The 15,760-nt window shown below is 39.3% G+C and overlaps 3 protein-coding genes across 3 annotated transcripts in view; all 3 read left to right on the top strand.

Annotated features, from left to right (window-relative positions):
- Positions 1 to 400, top strand: part of LOC122668938 (stomatal closure-related actin-binding protein 1-like) — a 44,589-nt gene extending 44,189 nt beyond the window's left edge. Inside the window, exon 13 of the mRNA XM_043865528.1 lies at positions 92 to 400. Coding sequence (XP_043721463.1) covers positions 92 to 136 — 45 coding nt within the window. The 3' untranslated portion in view covers positions 137 to 400. The remainder of the gene's footprint in view (positions 1 to 91) is intronic.
- Positions 401 to 1,773: 1,373 nt separating this feature from the next.
- On the top strand, positions 1,774 to 2,736 carry LOC122668334 (wall-associated receptor kinase 2-like). The gene has a single exon (XM_043864918.1). The coding sequence runs from the start codon at positions 1,774 to 1,776 to the stop codon at positions 2,734 to 2,736; it is 963 nt and encodes a 320-aa protein (XP_043720853.1).
- Positions 2,737 to 4,770: 2,034 nt separating this feature from the next.
- On the top strand, positions 4,771 to 15,295 carry LOC122668333 (wall-associated receptor kinase-like 1). The gene is made up of 4 exons (XM_043864917.1): positions 4,771 to 5,997; positions 12,655 to 12,710; positions 13,757 to 13,954; positions 14,037 to 15,295. Exons 1-4 carry the CDS (start codon positions 5,039 to 5,041, stop codon positions 15,293 to 15,295), a joined length of 2,472 nt encoding a protein of 823 aa, XP_043720852.1. The 5' UTR covers positions 4,771 to 5,038.
- The last annotated feature ends 465 nt before the right edge of the window (positions 15,296 to 15,760 follow it).

Below are 15,760 nucleotides of genomic sequence, written 5' to 3'. Positions count from 1 at the left end.
TTCAATCTGTCACCGAGGCAATCACACACACACTAACACTAACTCTTAACACTATATAAGAATTTGAAATCCAACTGCTTGGAAATGCCAGATTATGCTTGCTGGGCCAGATGATCGAGCTTCTCTAGGAACATAGCAGGCTTTATTGGGCTTCTGATCTAACCACGTGGTGTAAGTATATTGATTGAGATTTCTGGCATGTGTATTTGTATGTTTGTAACACTAAAAGGAAAAAAGAAAAAAAGAAAAAGAAAAAGAGTTGGGTTTGTACTATTGAATACTGGGCTTCCACAATTCTGGTTGCATCCAACGTCAAGGCATTCCTTTTTATTTGCCTTTTTGGCTTGTAACAAATTTTCCATCGTATATTTTAAATGCTTCATTTGCTGCTGCTTGCATACTTTATTCAGACTACCATTTGCAAATGCTGAGCAACATTTTCTTTATTTTGAAGCTCTTTTTTTCGGGAGGGGGGGGGGGGGTTGGGGAAGAGGGGTTTGTAATTGCAGTAGCAGTAGAGTCTGGAATAGGGCCATATCCCATAGGGGTAGTTTGTATTTTAAGCAGAGATTTTTTTGAAAAAAAAACAATTATTTAATTTTTTTAAGTCAGTTATTGCTAACATACCTTAGCAAGGTGTGCTCTAGGTTAAATTTTTTTTTTTTTGTTTGGTAGAAATCTTGGAGGGTATAATTGTAGTTACAAATAAATGATCAAATTATTACGGTGTTATTGAAATACGTTTCAGGAATGTTTATATGCCTTTAATTTAACTTCAATAAAGCGTTGATGGAACCAATAGGTTTATTCTCAATTGGCCCCAAAAATTTTACCACTACAAAGTCAGAACTGAAACAGATATAACAGTGTAGCTAGAACTGTTAACTGGAATCGTTCGCTAACTGGCTTCGATCAGGGATATTATAATCGTTTAATAAATGGTTCTACTCTAGTTTTTACCATTTTTAAAAAACCTTGAACCGATTAACACCCCTGAATTCCCGTTGGGCTCATGTTCACGTACGAGAACGGTTCTGAATCGTTTAGATGGAATTTACTGTGGGACCCATATGGGGTGGATTTCATCTGAACGGGTTAGAGCCGTTCACGTACGTGAACCTGGTTGCTGAATTCCGTTTTATCTTCTTAAATTTAATTGTTACTAATTTTCTTTTTGTGATAAATCTTTTGGGTCTCATCTCATCTTGAGGGGTAGAGGTTGGGATCATTAGGGATCTTCCTTGTCAAGTCATGTAATAGAACCGGTCAGTGTTGTTTGAAGATAATTAATAATTTTTATACCCCTTGAAGAACGGTTGATTCTTCTATTTGAATACAGAAGAGTTCAACACCCTTAGAAGAGCTGTTACCCTCCCCTGATTCCTACATTGGCCGCCAGAATTGACATTTTCAAAAAAATAAAAAAAAATCTTTAATATATTATATTTGACTCGAAGTTTAGATAACCAAACTGGTAATATGGACTTATGCATCAACATATAGGCCAATGAAAACGTACGCACAAGTATCATGGGGTGTTGACCCAATCACTATGTCATCTATAAATTTTCTTTTTGAAAAGGATTAGGAATATTCAAACCCTGTTGTAGATTTTTTTTTGGGGTAGAACTGCTGTAGACTTTGTAGTGAATGGTCACGCACGCTAGAAGATAACTTGCATGCGTTGCGTTGGACTTCCCATTAGTTAAGCTATAAGAAGTATTAGATAAGAACATAAAACAAATTGAATTAAACTTAAAGAAGCTCATGATCATGGGTCCTTTTGTGGTTCTTCAGCTCCTCCTCCTCCTCCTGTTATGGTGGTGGCCAGTAGTAGCAACATCTGTCTCTTTGAATTTTTCAGTGGCGATGCCAGGTTGTCAAGAAAAATGTGGAAACATAACAGTTCCATATCCGTTCGGTTTTGGAGCTTCAAATTGTTACAGACCAGGGTATCAACTAATCTGCAACCACAGTTACAACCCAGGCCCAAAGTTGTTCACGTTCAGCCAATATCAGGCACTGCAAGTTTTCAGTGTTTCAATAGAGGGGCAGCTGCAAACTTTATCCGTGTTAGCTAGAGATTGCTACGGCATCAGCGGTGAGAATACGTTTAATTTTGATCCTTTGAACTGGTTGGGTGGCCCTTTCACTTACTCTGACACAGAAAACAGATTCACAGTTCTGGGTTGTGACACTGTAGCAACCATCTCAGACTGGCAGAACAATTGGAATTTCAGTAGTGGGTGTATCTTGGCGTGTAATAGTCAAAATTTTGTGAATAATGGGACTTGTTCCATTGGTTGTTGCCAGACATTAATCCCAAAGGGGTACAAGTATTTGTACATTAACATCACCAGTTACCACAACCACACAGACATTTGGTCTTTCAATCCCTGCGGCTCTGCATTCCTGGTTGGCAAGGATTGGTTAAACTTCTCATTGTCCTCTCTTTCCGACGGTTTCAACGTCACTATACAAGAACTCCCAGTCGTGCTTGATTGGGCAATAGAGTGGAGTGATCAGAACAAAACAAAGAACCATTCATGTCTGAACGAACCTAGTTATGCATGCGGCAATAACAGCAATTGTTCTGAATCCAAGAATGGTCTCGGTTACAGCTGCAACTGTACCAAAGGTTACCAAGGGAACCCTTACCTCCCTGTCGGATGCCAAGGTAACCCATTCCCCCCTCTCTCTTTCTCTCTCCCTTATCTGTACAATTTTTTTTTCTAATTCCTCTGTTTTGTAGAGCTTTAATTGTGGTCTAACGACTCTAACTAACGCTTGGTTATAATTAAATTCATATTTGTTATTATAAAAAAGGGTTAATTACTCCCCTCCCCTCAAAAGGTTCTATCAATCGAACCCATTCCGTGAAAATTCACTGTTAAGTGTTATAAAAAGACTATACTACCCCCTTCTTCTTCTTCCTCCTCCTGCAATGGCTATGGCAGCTTCTCTTCACGCCTTTCTTGTCCAAAACCCTAACCCTTCTTCCAAATCTAGCTTTTTGAAAAATCCTATCACCCCCATCACCACTTTCCCTTCAAACAATGGCCACTTTGCCACCTCAATGCGCACAAATAAGCCTCTCTCAATCACCTGCGCCACCTAAGTTCAAGATCGCTCAACCACAACTCAAACATCCCAATCTCAAGATCGCATTATCAACTTCGCCGCTGGCCCTGCAATTCTTCCTGCGAATGTCTTGAAGAAGGAGGAATTAGAGCTCTACAATTGGCGAAATTCCGGCATGAGCGTCATGGAGATGAACCACAAAGGTAAAGAATTTCTTTCCATAATCGAAAAGGCAGAAGCAGATCTTCGTAAGCTTCTGAATATTCCTTCCGATTATGCGGTCTTGTTCTTGCAAGGCGGTGCCACGATCCAATTTGCTGCGATTCCTTTGAATCTCTACAAACCCGACGATTCGGTTGATTATTTGGTCACTGGGTATCTATAGAATCCACTACTTGCATCAATAGTATTGTAGAGAATCCTCTGTAATTGAGTATGCCCCATCCTCTGTAATTGAATATTTATAACACCTCTTTCTCAATCTCGCCACCCAAATATTCAATCTCGTTTTTTCTCTATCACCTCTTTCTCAATAACATGTTCAATCAGAACATCCCCCTCTTTTGGCTTTTCCTGAGAAATAGACCAGACTTCATCAGGGCTTGGCAAGTTCACAGAATTGGAAGATTCTTTCAAAGCTTCAGATAGATCAGTTTTCCTAGGCGGAAATTTAGGGCATATAGGTGGTGGTGGTGACCGTAACTGGCGAAACTAGGGTTTCTAAGGTTTTGATATGGTTAGGGGATATTATTGAAATATCATAAATATTAAGGTATTTTGGGGTTTAATTAATTATATTTAGGGGAATGTCATCACTTAATAGCAATTTTCTCCCCGAAGGGGATACGGTTGATAGAATCTTTTGATTTCAGGAGAAGGAGAGTTATTACTCAATACCCAAGGTTGGGGCATGTCATTCGGGCATGATGGAGGGGAGGGGGGAATAGTTTATCCTTAAAAAAAAAATCCCTTATTGAGCACTTGGTTTTATGTAATTTTTGTCAATAGAATTTAATTTTTAAGAACATATCTCAATATAATTTCTTATATTTGATATATTTTACATATATATACATGTATTTACTATAATCTCTGTATAATACATGGGAAGAGCTCCTCTAAGCCATCAGGATAGCCGGATAGGGTACACTTAGCACCTCAATGTCTATCTCTCTCCTTCTCACATGAATGGCCTCATTGCTGTCTTATGTACAATACCATTTACAAACACAACTGAAATGGACACTGAGACAACATTTACAACCAAGTATGTCTAAATCCTTTTATGCTAATCTATGTTGCAGACATAAATGAATGCGAGGATCCACAACTTAATAATTGCAGTGACAATTGTACCAATCTACCCGGGACTTACTATTGCTCTTGTCCATCTGGTTCTCAAGGAGATGGGTTGAAAAATGGGTCACGTTGCGTTAAGAAGTTTAATACGATACTGGTCACCATAGGTAATACTCATATCATGTCTACATTCTACATCTTTAATTTCTACAAGACAGTGGCAAAGGATATCCCTTCACCCATTTACCCACTTTACTTCTTCCTAGTTCCTGCTAAGGGTAAATCTTGACAACAAGATTGTAACCTTGTTTTTTTGCACTTTTAAGGATAACATGCATATGTATATATATACAAGTTCCTAATTTCTCTAACATTGTTGAGTCTTGCAGCATCTGTCCTAAGCGGTTTGGGATTCTCATTTGTACTCTTTGGTTCCACTTGGTTGCGTAAAGTATTGAAGAAAAGAAAGAAGAACAAACTTAAAAAAATATTCTTCCAACGGAATGGTGGTTTCTTACTCCAACAACAAATTTCTTCAGAAGCTGATAATGTTGAGAAAACAAAAATTTTCAGTGAAGAAGAATTGCTGAAGGCTACTGACAATTATAATGAGAACCGAATTCTGGGTCGTGGAGGTCAAGGTACTGTGTATAAAGGTATGTTATCAGATGGAAAAATTGTAGCAATTAAGAAATCCAAAGGAGTTCAAGAAGAAGGCGTAATTTCACAGTTCATTAATGAGGTTGTCCTTCTTTCACAAATTAACCACAGAAATGTTGTTAAATTGTTTGGATGTTGTTTGGAGACACAAGTTCCTCTACTCGTTTACGAGTTCATCCCCAATGGAACTCTTTGTAGTCACATCCATGATAACAATGATGATCAGTTCCCCTTTACATGGGATAGTCGCTTGAGAATTGCTACTGAAGTTGCAGAAGCACTAGCATACTTGCACTCGTCAGTTTCTATACCTATCTATCATAGAGATATCAAGTCTACCAATATACTCTTAGATGATAGATATAGAGCCAAAGTGTCAGATTTTGGGATTTCAAGGTCAGTGCCAATTGATAAAACTCACTTGACTACCTTAGTTCAAGGGACATTTGGGTATTTAGACCCGGAGTACTTCCGAACAAGCCAATTCACTGATAAAAGTGATGTTTATAGCTTTGGAGTGGTGCTTGTGGAGCTGTTAACGGGGAAAAAACCTATTTCGTCAACTAGATCAGAAGAAGAGAGAAGTCTAGTTACTAATTTTATTTGTTCAATGGAGGAGAATAGGCTGTTTGAGATCCTTGATGCTCAAGTTGTAAAAGAAGGTATAAAAGAGGACCTTGAGGCAGCTGTTGTACTTGCCAATGGATGCCTGAAGATGAATGGCAAGGAAAGACCCACAATGAAAGAAGTTGCAAAGAATCTTGAGGGATTGAAAGGTTCTCCATCAAAGAATTTGCTTGTTCAAGAAGTTAACCAAAATGAGGACTGCAGTATACGTGAACCAATTGGCCTATGGGATACTAGTACTTCATTTTCTACATCATCTTTTTGGACTATGGAGACTAGCGCTACATTTCCATTAGATGGCCAGCCATTACTACTTAATCCATCATCTTAGTCTTTGATTCAGGAACAAGAAAGGGTATCATCAGTCTATGTATTGGTTTCACTTCTCTATTCCTCGTCAGTCCTTCATGGTTTGAGGTGTTTGGTTGATGTTGTCCCTAGCAAGTCCAGTTGAGACAACAGATCAATTATGGTTCCTCCCTTTTGTTGCTTTTGTTACACGGGCATGGAGAGGAGAGATCATTTGTTCTTTAACTGTCCATTCTCTTTCCAAATTTGGGTGGACATTTGTAAGCTTTGCACCCCTCGCTCCTTGTAAAAGGCTAGACATGAGCGTTGTTTGGGGGGCTGAGTGGATTGCTAAGTTATTTCATGGTGACTTCTACTTTGAACCTAGAAGAATCCAAACTTGAGCATAGAAGACCTCCCCTGGTTCATTCATTTTCTGAGCGAATTCTTTTTCTCCGGCCAGTTGCAGTACATTGCTATGGACTCAAAGATGACTATGTCAATAGTTAAAGCAGCGGTGGTTGTGTGATTGATTGTCTACGAAATTGACCTGGTCAGGGTGTTTGACTATAACTGTTCCAATCACTATGATGAGATCACTTTTAATTTTTTTTAAAGGATTTGTTTTGTTATACTCTTAGATGATAGATATAGAGTCAAAGTATCAGACTTTGGCACCACTTTCTAGTGTTTAGTAGTAAATTTACACAAGTAAATTAATTTAACTTAGGGAAAATTATATCCCCTCCCCTATACTTTGTCTTAATTACACGTTCTTCCTTTTGGTTTTCCCACCTTACATATGATTCTCCTGTTGTTTTCAAAAAATTACTAAGACCTACCAAAACTAACCCTGAGACCTTGTGAGAATACCATTATATCCTTTTGATTAATACCAAAACTAACCTCGAGACCTTGTAAGAATACCATTATACCCTTTTGATTAAAAACGAAGAGAAGGGGGTTTCTTTCTCTTCTTCTTCTTCCCCACTTCGTCTTCCTCCTCTGTACTTGGATATCGTCGGAGATAAAAATAGCTGCCATTGACTGAGAAGGAATTGAGATGAGCATTCTCTCCTCTTAGCCTAAAGGCCTCGCGATCATAGGCCAAGGCGGCGTCTTCGGCGGTGTTGAAGGTGTCCAGTTAGAGCATGAGCTTGCCTCATGGGTTTGGCAGCAGAGGAAGAGGAGGAGACGCAGATGGGCAAATGAGAGCACAGAGTCCAGATGAAGGGGGTAGGGGACCAGGAAAGAGGAAAAATCCAATAACAACCCAGTATGATAGAATAAATACACAAAATCAACATATTAATAGCTATCTCGGAAAAGAGATCACTTCACTCTAAATAAATCCTCTGAACATCATCAAATGCTCCAAATAAAGAAGCCCCATCACCATGTGATGATAGGTCCAAATGATTCCAGAAAGCCTAGCATTTTGTTCAAGTCAAAACAAATAACACAGGGCTGCTAGAAAAAGATTACAGAGAATCCTCCTAAGCGGACAATTTCCAACTTTCATAAGAGTTGAACTCTCCAGCAACATTTGCCCAACTAAGCGCAAAAGAGTACAAGGAGGTCACAGACCTTCACGAGAAATTTGGAAGGTGTCCAACCAAACTTTATTCACCAATAACACTCTCGATCCATCAAACCATCATCATCAAAAGCTCAGGTTGTCACTTTGGTTGGGAATATTCCCACTTCTTCCCCAAAACAACGAAACAGAAAATCCAGTTTAGGGTTCTGCTTTAAATTGAAATCGCTTGAGATGGCCAGACCAAGTGATCACCGGCTTCGAAGATTGACAGCGAACGACGACAAATTGACCGCGAACGACGACAAATTATTGACGACCAGAAGGCTGCCACCAAACGCCTTGGATAGCCTATGGATGACCATGAATCGTATCATAGATCAGGGAAGGAAACCCTTTTTTTTTAAGCAAAGAATCTGGAATATTCTAGAATTCATCTTCAACCTCATTCCAGAAGACCCTAACCCCTTCTATTAAAACCCAAAACAAGATTGCGACGGCAACAACCCCAACCCTTCATTACTTGGTGGGTTCGGAGTCCTCAGCTCTTCAATGAGCGATCTGATGCATTTTCATTCGATATCGAACGCAACCACCAGACGTGATGGAGTGATGTGTGGATTGAACTTAACCAGTCAACATGCCATACATTCAACAAAACCACTTTCAGAAAATCCCTCGACCTTCGTTTTCGTCGGAGATACCTTAGAGCTCATTGGAGATGAAGACTGGTGATTCGTTTCCTCTGTTATGGGTGTTTTAGGTTGAAGACGAAGGAAAGGGTAGTATTGTAATTTAATTTCTGTTATTTTAGTACAAGGGTTAAATAGTCTTTTCCGTGTAATATCTAAGAGCAGGCTAACGTCGTAAACTGGAAGGGGTCAAATTATAAGGTGGAAAAATTAAGGGGAGAAACGTGTAATTAGAACAAAATACAGGGGAGGTGAATGTAATTTTCCCTTTAATTTATTGTGATTTTTAAATCAGATTTTGAGCCTTGATGGCATAATTCAAGCTAACCCAACTAAAATAGGTTCATTCTCACTTGGACCCAAATTTTTTAACTCAAATCAACTACAAAATCGGAATTGAAACATATACAAGAGTGTCGCTAGATTTGTAAACTAGAATCGTTTCCATCTGGAACCGTTTAATAAATGGTCCCATTCTCATGTTTACCGTTTTTTTTTTTTCCCTTGAACTGATTAATTAGAAATAAACCGATTAGTTTTTATCTTCCTTAAGTTGTTACGTACTTTTATTCTTTTTGTGATGAGTACAAGTATCCAATATATCATGGACATGTCATACTTTGGCAAAATATCACACATCACCTTTATTTTATGTTTTTATTTCAACTTAGTCCATTCCTTTGGGTTAGTGCAGTTAAGTTGCTGCTAAGTATTTTTTAATGGCGAAATTACCCTTACAGAAAGGTGAACTTCCTATAATACCCTTAAGGGTAAAACCCAAATTTACCCAAAAATGGGGAAGATGATCCAACGCAAGCAAACTCTGTTTCTTCGCTTGATCACTCTGAATCAACCCTTTTGTTTCAAGGTTCTTCACTCTTCACAGTGAAAAATGAGAGAAATCCTTCACGTTCAAGGTGGGCAATGCAGTAACCAGATCGGATCGAAGTTCTGGCAGGTTGTTTGTGATGAGCATATCATAGATCCGACCGCAAGGTACACTGGTACCTCAGATCTGCAACTGGCCGGAACGCGTCCATGTCTACTACAATGAAGCTTCTTGAGGAAGGTTTGTTCCTCGTGTAGTGCTCATGGATAGTGTACGGGCTTGCCCGTACGGCCAGATCTTCCGTCCAGATAACTTTGTTTTTGGACAGTCTGATGCCGGGAATAACTGGGCCAAGGGACATCACACGGAAGGAGCAGAGTTCTTTCGTCCCAACCTGCGAATAGGTTCTTAGGTGAACTTAGTTTCTTAAAATTTTCTTAAATTTGAAGAGAAGCCCAGTAATTCAAACTTTTGAGGTCATAAGAAACTAAAAAGAACCACTTGAATCTGGCCTGGATTTTCCAGCATACACAATAGGGAAGCGGCAGCATCAAGGGGCAGATTTTCTGGCATCAAGACGGTATACCAACCATCACATCAGAATAACCCCCGTAAGTATGAGTCCCCATCATAGGGGGTGGGGCTGGATTTCAGGGAGGGGTTGAGTTATGTGCTATTGGTGGGGTAGGGCGGATCTTTATCACCTCCAGTTTGCTGATCGGTCCAATTCCCCAGTTCCTCTAACAAAGGGGGGCTGAAATGACCTCTCTATCCATGCCCAAATACCCTGCCCGGGTGGAATCCACCATCCCCCTATTAGAGGAACTGGGGAACTAGGCCGGTCAGCAAACTGGAGGTGATAATTTTCCGGGGTAGGGCAGTGATGAACAGAGGCGGTGTGTAGGAGTGTGCGAATAGAGGTGATGCAGACGGGTTTGTAGTGGTGATTGGAGCGCAGGGTGTGACATGGGGAGGGAATAGGGAATACAATTGGATTCATTCTTTTTTTTTTTTTTTGGTAAACAATTGGATTCATTCCACTTCGAGGAGAACAGGGGAGGGGAGAAGGGAAAGATGAAGAGCAGGGGCTGTGGGAATGCACTCTGATAAGAAGAAGGTAGAGAATAATGAAGGAAAGAAGATGATGATAATGATCGTGGGACCCACAGGTTGAATAAAAGGAAGAAAAATAAACAAGTGATTAAAAAAAGAAAAGATAAAAAGACGCGGACCCAAAGTTAAATAATGATCGTGGGACCCACACGTTGCTAGTGAAGTGTTTTCTACGTGTTAACTAATGAATAATTAAGAGTTTTTTATTGAAATTACAAGGGGTAAAATGGACATTTTAGTTTTGGGTGTTAACCATCCTTAACGTTAGGGGGAAAGTTGATATTTTGCTCAAGTTTGGCATGTTCGTGACATGTTGCATACTTAGAGGGGGTGTCCATGAAAAATTTCCATTCATTGGGTCTCATCTTGAGAGGTAAAGGTTGGTACCTAGGGGTGTCAATTCCATGCCCGGCCTAACCCGTCCGATTAAAGCCCGGCCTGGTTCGGCTCGATTATTAATCGTATCGGATTTAAGCCCGACATGTTTAATAATTGGGCGGTCCCAGTGTAAGGTGCTAGCCCGTCGAGTGCCCAATTGAACCGATCGATTCTAAGCCTGACCTAGCCTGCCTGACTACAGCCTGACCTAACCCGACCAAACTGCCTTCTTTGGATGAGTGAAAAAATGCGAGATCTTGATGTTTTCGTACCAAACTTCATGGGTGAAGATGTTTTTACTTTTCACATTCTGTTAGGAATTTTTCTTGTAAAGGCGTGTAATGTTCCAGTCAGAGAAAATTTAAAACTAATGAATTTCTTTTTTAACTTGGAAGAATGTACGTTTGATTTTTCTTTTTGAATCTAGAAGAGTTGAACATATCGGCCTCGAGCTTAGAAGAGTTGATCCCCTCTCCTAGTTCAGTCATTTTCGTTCGTGTTTCTATAATCACATTAGAATGTGAATCCTACATTGCCAGCCAGAATGGACTTTTCAAAAGAAAAAAACCAAAAAATTCTTATTTGAGGATACAAGAAATCAATCGATTGATTTGAGATTTGATTGTCATAGGACTGTAATATCTCTCAGTTCAGGAAAGGATTACCACAGACTTCTTTATCCGTAGTGTTCGAATTTTAATGAGATCTCATATCCGCGGTCCCAAAAATTAGTTAATCTTTTGATATTGGTGTGTGATTTATGTGATTATCAAAAAAACCATTGTGCTGGATTACCTAGGTTTAGTCCCAATCCCATATAGGGTGTGTGAGCGTGGTGTATATTGTGTATATCCGTCATTCCAAGATCCAAAAAATTGGTTAAATTTTTGGGATTAGTGTGTGGTTTGTGTGATTACAAAAAAAAATTGACCCACCACTATAACTATGAGGGACCTTAATGCATGTCTAATAATGAATGATTTAACTGGCGGACCAGCCATGTGATCTATCATTTTTTTTTTGGAAAGTGTTTGGAACATTCAAAATCTGTCCTATTATAGACTTTGTAGTGCATGCATGGCTAGCTGCGCGTTTTTTTTTCCCTTGGACCGGACGTCCGTGTGGAACAAGGCTGATGGCAGCCAAGGAAATTTGTAGCAGGAACATTCCTGCTACAAATTGTTGCAGCAAAATTTCGTCCCATTAATTAAAGCTATAAAAAGAATAGAGGAGCAACAAATTAAATTAAAGAAGCTCATCATCGATCATGGGGGGTCCTCTTTTTGTGGTACTTCTTCAGTTCTTTCTCCTCCTCCTCCCCTCCTGTTATGGCGGCCAATTGCAACATCATCAGTTTCCTTGAACTCCTCCTCATCAATAGCGAAACCAGGTTGTGAAGATAGATGCGGGAACATAACAGTTCCGTACCCGTTCGGTTTTGGAGCTTCAAAATGTTATAGAGCAGGGTTTGGATTAATCTGCAACGACAGTTACAACCCCCCAAAGTTGTTGCACACAGGGTATCTGCAAATTCTCAGTGTTTCAATAGAGGGGCAGCTGCAAATTGTATCCAAGTTAGCTCAAGATTGTTACAACAGCTCTGGTTTTAATATTTATAATGGTGATAAACTCATCGATTTGGAAGGCCCATTCACTTTCTCCGACACAGAGAACAGCTTCACAGTTTTGGGTTGTGACACTGTTGCAACTATCGGCGACTTCCCTTATATGGACAAAATGAGTTGAAATTTCCGTAGTGGGTGTAGCTTGGCATGTAATAGTGAAAATTTTGTGAATAATGGGACTTGCTCCGTTGGGTGTTGCCAGAACTTCATCCCAAAGGGGTACAAGTATTTCGTGATTAGCATCTCCAGCGAAAACAACCACACAGATGTTTGGTCTTTCAATCCTTGCGGTTATGCTTTCCTAGTTGACAAGAAGTCGATAAACTTCTCACTCTCCTATCTTTCCAACGATTTCAACGTCACTACAGGAGAACAACTCCAAGTCGTGCTTGATTGGGCCATAGAGTGGAGTTATCAGAATACAACAACAACAACAACAAAGAACCGATCGTGTCGGGCTGAACCTAGTTATGCATGCGGCAATAACAGCTATTGCGATTACTCTAAGAATGGTCTTGGTTACAGCTGCTACTGTGACCTAGGTTACCAAGGGAACCCTTACCTCTCAGACGGATGCCAAGGTAACCTACCTCTCTTACATATCCCTTATCTGTACCATTCTTTTAATTCCTTTGTTTTGTAAGCCTCTTTAATATATATATATATTTTGATAGGATTGTACGTAAGCCTCTTTAATTGTGGTCTAACTTTACATAAAAACAAATTGTGGTCCAAGGCCTGGTTATAATTAATTTCATATTTGTTCTTATTCCCCCTCTCCCCCCCCCCCCCCAAAAAAAAAAAAATCCCTCATTTTGCTTTCGGGTTCAGGTTTTAGTCTCCATATATATCGAAATATTAAAGGGTATACCCAGTGTACGAGGCTCCTGCCACTGCGAGGTCTGGAGAGGGTCGTCATAATGTATGTAGTATTATCCACTTGGTCACAATGGAGCAACCTAACCGTTGCACCAAGGTCCACCCTCATATATATCGAAATATTATGCCTATTAATATTGGTCAAGGAATATTTTGTTTCAGTCCTCATAAACATAAAGTACACACCCTAATGATTATTGATTGGGAGACAAGCAGTTGGTTGGATGTAATTCTTTCTTCAATAAAATTTATCTTTTAGGATTATATCTCCATATAATTTCGCATATATGATATGTTCTACATATATTCATGTATTTACTATAATCTCCATGCAATACAGGGGAAGAGTTTCTACTTAGAGCCATCAGGGTAGGGTAGGGTACGGTAGCACCTCTATGTCTATCTCTCTCCTCCTCACACAATGTCCTTGTACAAGTACCATCCACGGCCCTCTAGGGCCAGTCGCATGGAATTCATTGTGGGACCAATGGATTCCAAGCCTTGAACGGTATTTGTACAAGGACATGATCTGCGCTCTTGTTAATGTAAAATACCGTTTTTGTGGTGCACTGCCCAATACTGAGAACCCTCTCCCATAATACATAAATCTTTACTAAAAATTTAAATATTGGGTATCATAATGAGACATCCAAAATTTTCATTTACAAGACAACTACAATGGCCACTGAAACAACATTTACAACCAAGGTCTAAACCTTTAACTTTTTTATGCTAATCTTTGTTACAGACATAAATGAATGCGAACATGATGCGGATAATAATTGCAGTTACACGGCAATTTGTACCAATCTGCCCGGTAGTTACAGTTGCTCCTGTTCACATGGTTTTCAAGGAGATGAGATGATCCACTACAATGAGTCGATAACTGGGTCTATATCTGGCTGCAAACCCCCAAAGAAGTCTTATAAGAAACAGATCACCATAGGTACGTAATTAATACTCTTATCATTTCTACATTCTATATCTTAATTTTCTACATGCTTTAATTTCCTAATTTCTCTAACTTATGTTGGGTCTTGCAGCTTGTGTCCTAGGCGGTTTGGGATTCTCATTTGTACTCTTTGGTTCCACTTGGTTGCATAAAGTATTGAAGAAAAGAAAGAAAAACAAACGTAAACAGATGTTCTTTCAACGGAATGGTGGTTTCTTACTCCAACAACAAATTTCTTCAGAAGCTGATAATGTTGAGAAAACAAAAATTTTCAGTGAAGAAGAATTGCTGAAGGCTACTGACAATTATAATGAGAACCGAATTCTGGGTCGTGGAGGGCAAGGTACTGTGTATAAAGGTATGTTATCAGATGGAAAAATTGTAGCAATTAAGAAATCCAAAGGAGTTCAAGAAGAAGAAGGCGTCGTAATTGAACAGTTCATTAATGAGGTTGTCCTTCTTTCACAAATTGACCATAGAAATGTTGTTATATTGTTTGGATGTTGTTTGGAGACAGAAGTTCCTCAACTTGTTTATGAGTTCATCCCCAATGGAACTCTTTCTAGTCATATCAATGATAATAGTGGTGAATTCCCTTTTACATGGGATAGTCGATTGAGAATTGCTATAGAAGTTGCAGAAGCACTAGCTTACTTGCACTCAGCAGCTTCTATACCTATCTATCATAGAGATATCAAGTCTACCAATATACTCTTAGATGATAGATATAGAGCCAAAGTATCAGATTTTGGGATTTCAAGGTCAGTGCCAATTGATCAAACTCACTTAACTACCTTAGTTCAAGGGACATTTGGGTATTTAGACCCAGAGTACTTCCGAACAAGCCAATTCACAGATAAAAGTGATGTTTACAGCTTTGGAGTTGTGCTTGTGGAGCTGTTAACGGGGGCAAAGCCTATTTCATCAACTAGATCACAAGAGGAGAAAAGTCTAGTTTCATATTTTATTTGTTCAATGGAGGAGAATAGGCTGTTTGAGATCCTTGATGCTCAAGTTATAAAAGAAGGTACAAAAGAGGACCTTGAGGCAGTTGCTGTACTTGCAATTAGATGTCTGAACATGAGTGGCAAGAAAAGACCTACAATGAAAGAAGTTGCAACAAAGCTTGAGAGATTGAGAGCTTCTCAATCGGAGAATTTATTTGTCAATAAAGAATATGAACAAGATGAGGACTGCTTTATAACTACTGATCAACCAATTGGGCTCTGGCCAGATAGTAGTACTTCAGTTTCAACATCATCTTATTGGACTATGGAGACTAGCGCTTCAGTTCCATTAGATGGCCAGCCATTGCTCCTTAATCCATCTTCTTAGTCTTTGATCACTCATGAACAAGAAAGGGTACTTATACTTATTGTGTTTTGTTTGTCTTCCACTTTTGTGCTATGCCATTTGTGGTTATAGAAATGTTTTAGATGAATAATAAATCATATTGCTTTCGATATTCTTCCTTTATTTTCACTTAATAGTATTAATTTTTTGTTCTTCCCAACATTGATACCACTACGGATCGGCCTCATCTAGTTGGATCGGACGATTTTACCCCCAGTAGCTTGTGTCATCTCACACACACACACACACATAGATTGTGCCCATTATCTCAAGTATTATATACTGTCATGATGTACAATTTAAGGAACTGAGGTACTTGTGGTTGTATAATTCAAGTTTATGATCTTACGCTGCTTTATCTCCTCCCTTGATATCTCAATGCCATAAGAATTTTCTAGGACTTTACAAATTTGGTTCTCTCTGTTTCAAGTAACATATTTACCACCC

This window comes from Telopea speciosissima, chromosome 7 (genome assembly GCF_018873765.1).
Source record: "Telopea speciosissima isolate NSW1024214 ecotype Mountain lineage chromosome 7, Tspe_v1, whole genome shotgun sequence".
NCBI lineage: Eukaryota > Viridiplantae > Streptophyta > Magnoliopsida > Proteales > Proteaceae > Telopea > Telopea speciosissima.
Note: the sequence above shows the minus strand (reverse complement) of the source record. Positions and strands in the feature narration are given on the sequence as shown.

Bases quoted from the DNA above. Each gene is read 5' to 3' on its own strand.
- LOC122668334 (XM_043864918.1), top strand. From the start codon at position 1,774: ATGGGTCCTTTTGTGGTTCTTCAGCTCCTCCTCCTCCTCCTGTTATGG.
- LOC122668333 (XM_043864917.1), top strand. From the start codon at position 5,039: ATGTTATCAGATGGAAAAATTGTAGCAATTAAGAAATCCAAAGGAGTT. The intron at 12,711-13,756 runs GTAACCTACCTC...TCTTTGTTACAG, and splicing joins CCTCTCAGACGGATGCCAAG to ACATAAATGAATGCGAACAT. The intron at 13,955-14,036 runs GTACGTAATTAA...TTCTCTAACTTA, and splicing joins TAAGAAACAGATCACCATAG to TGTTGGGTCTTGCAGCTTGT.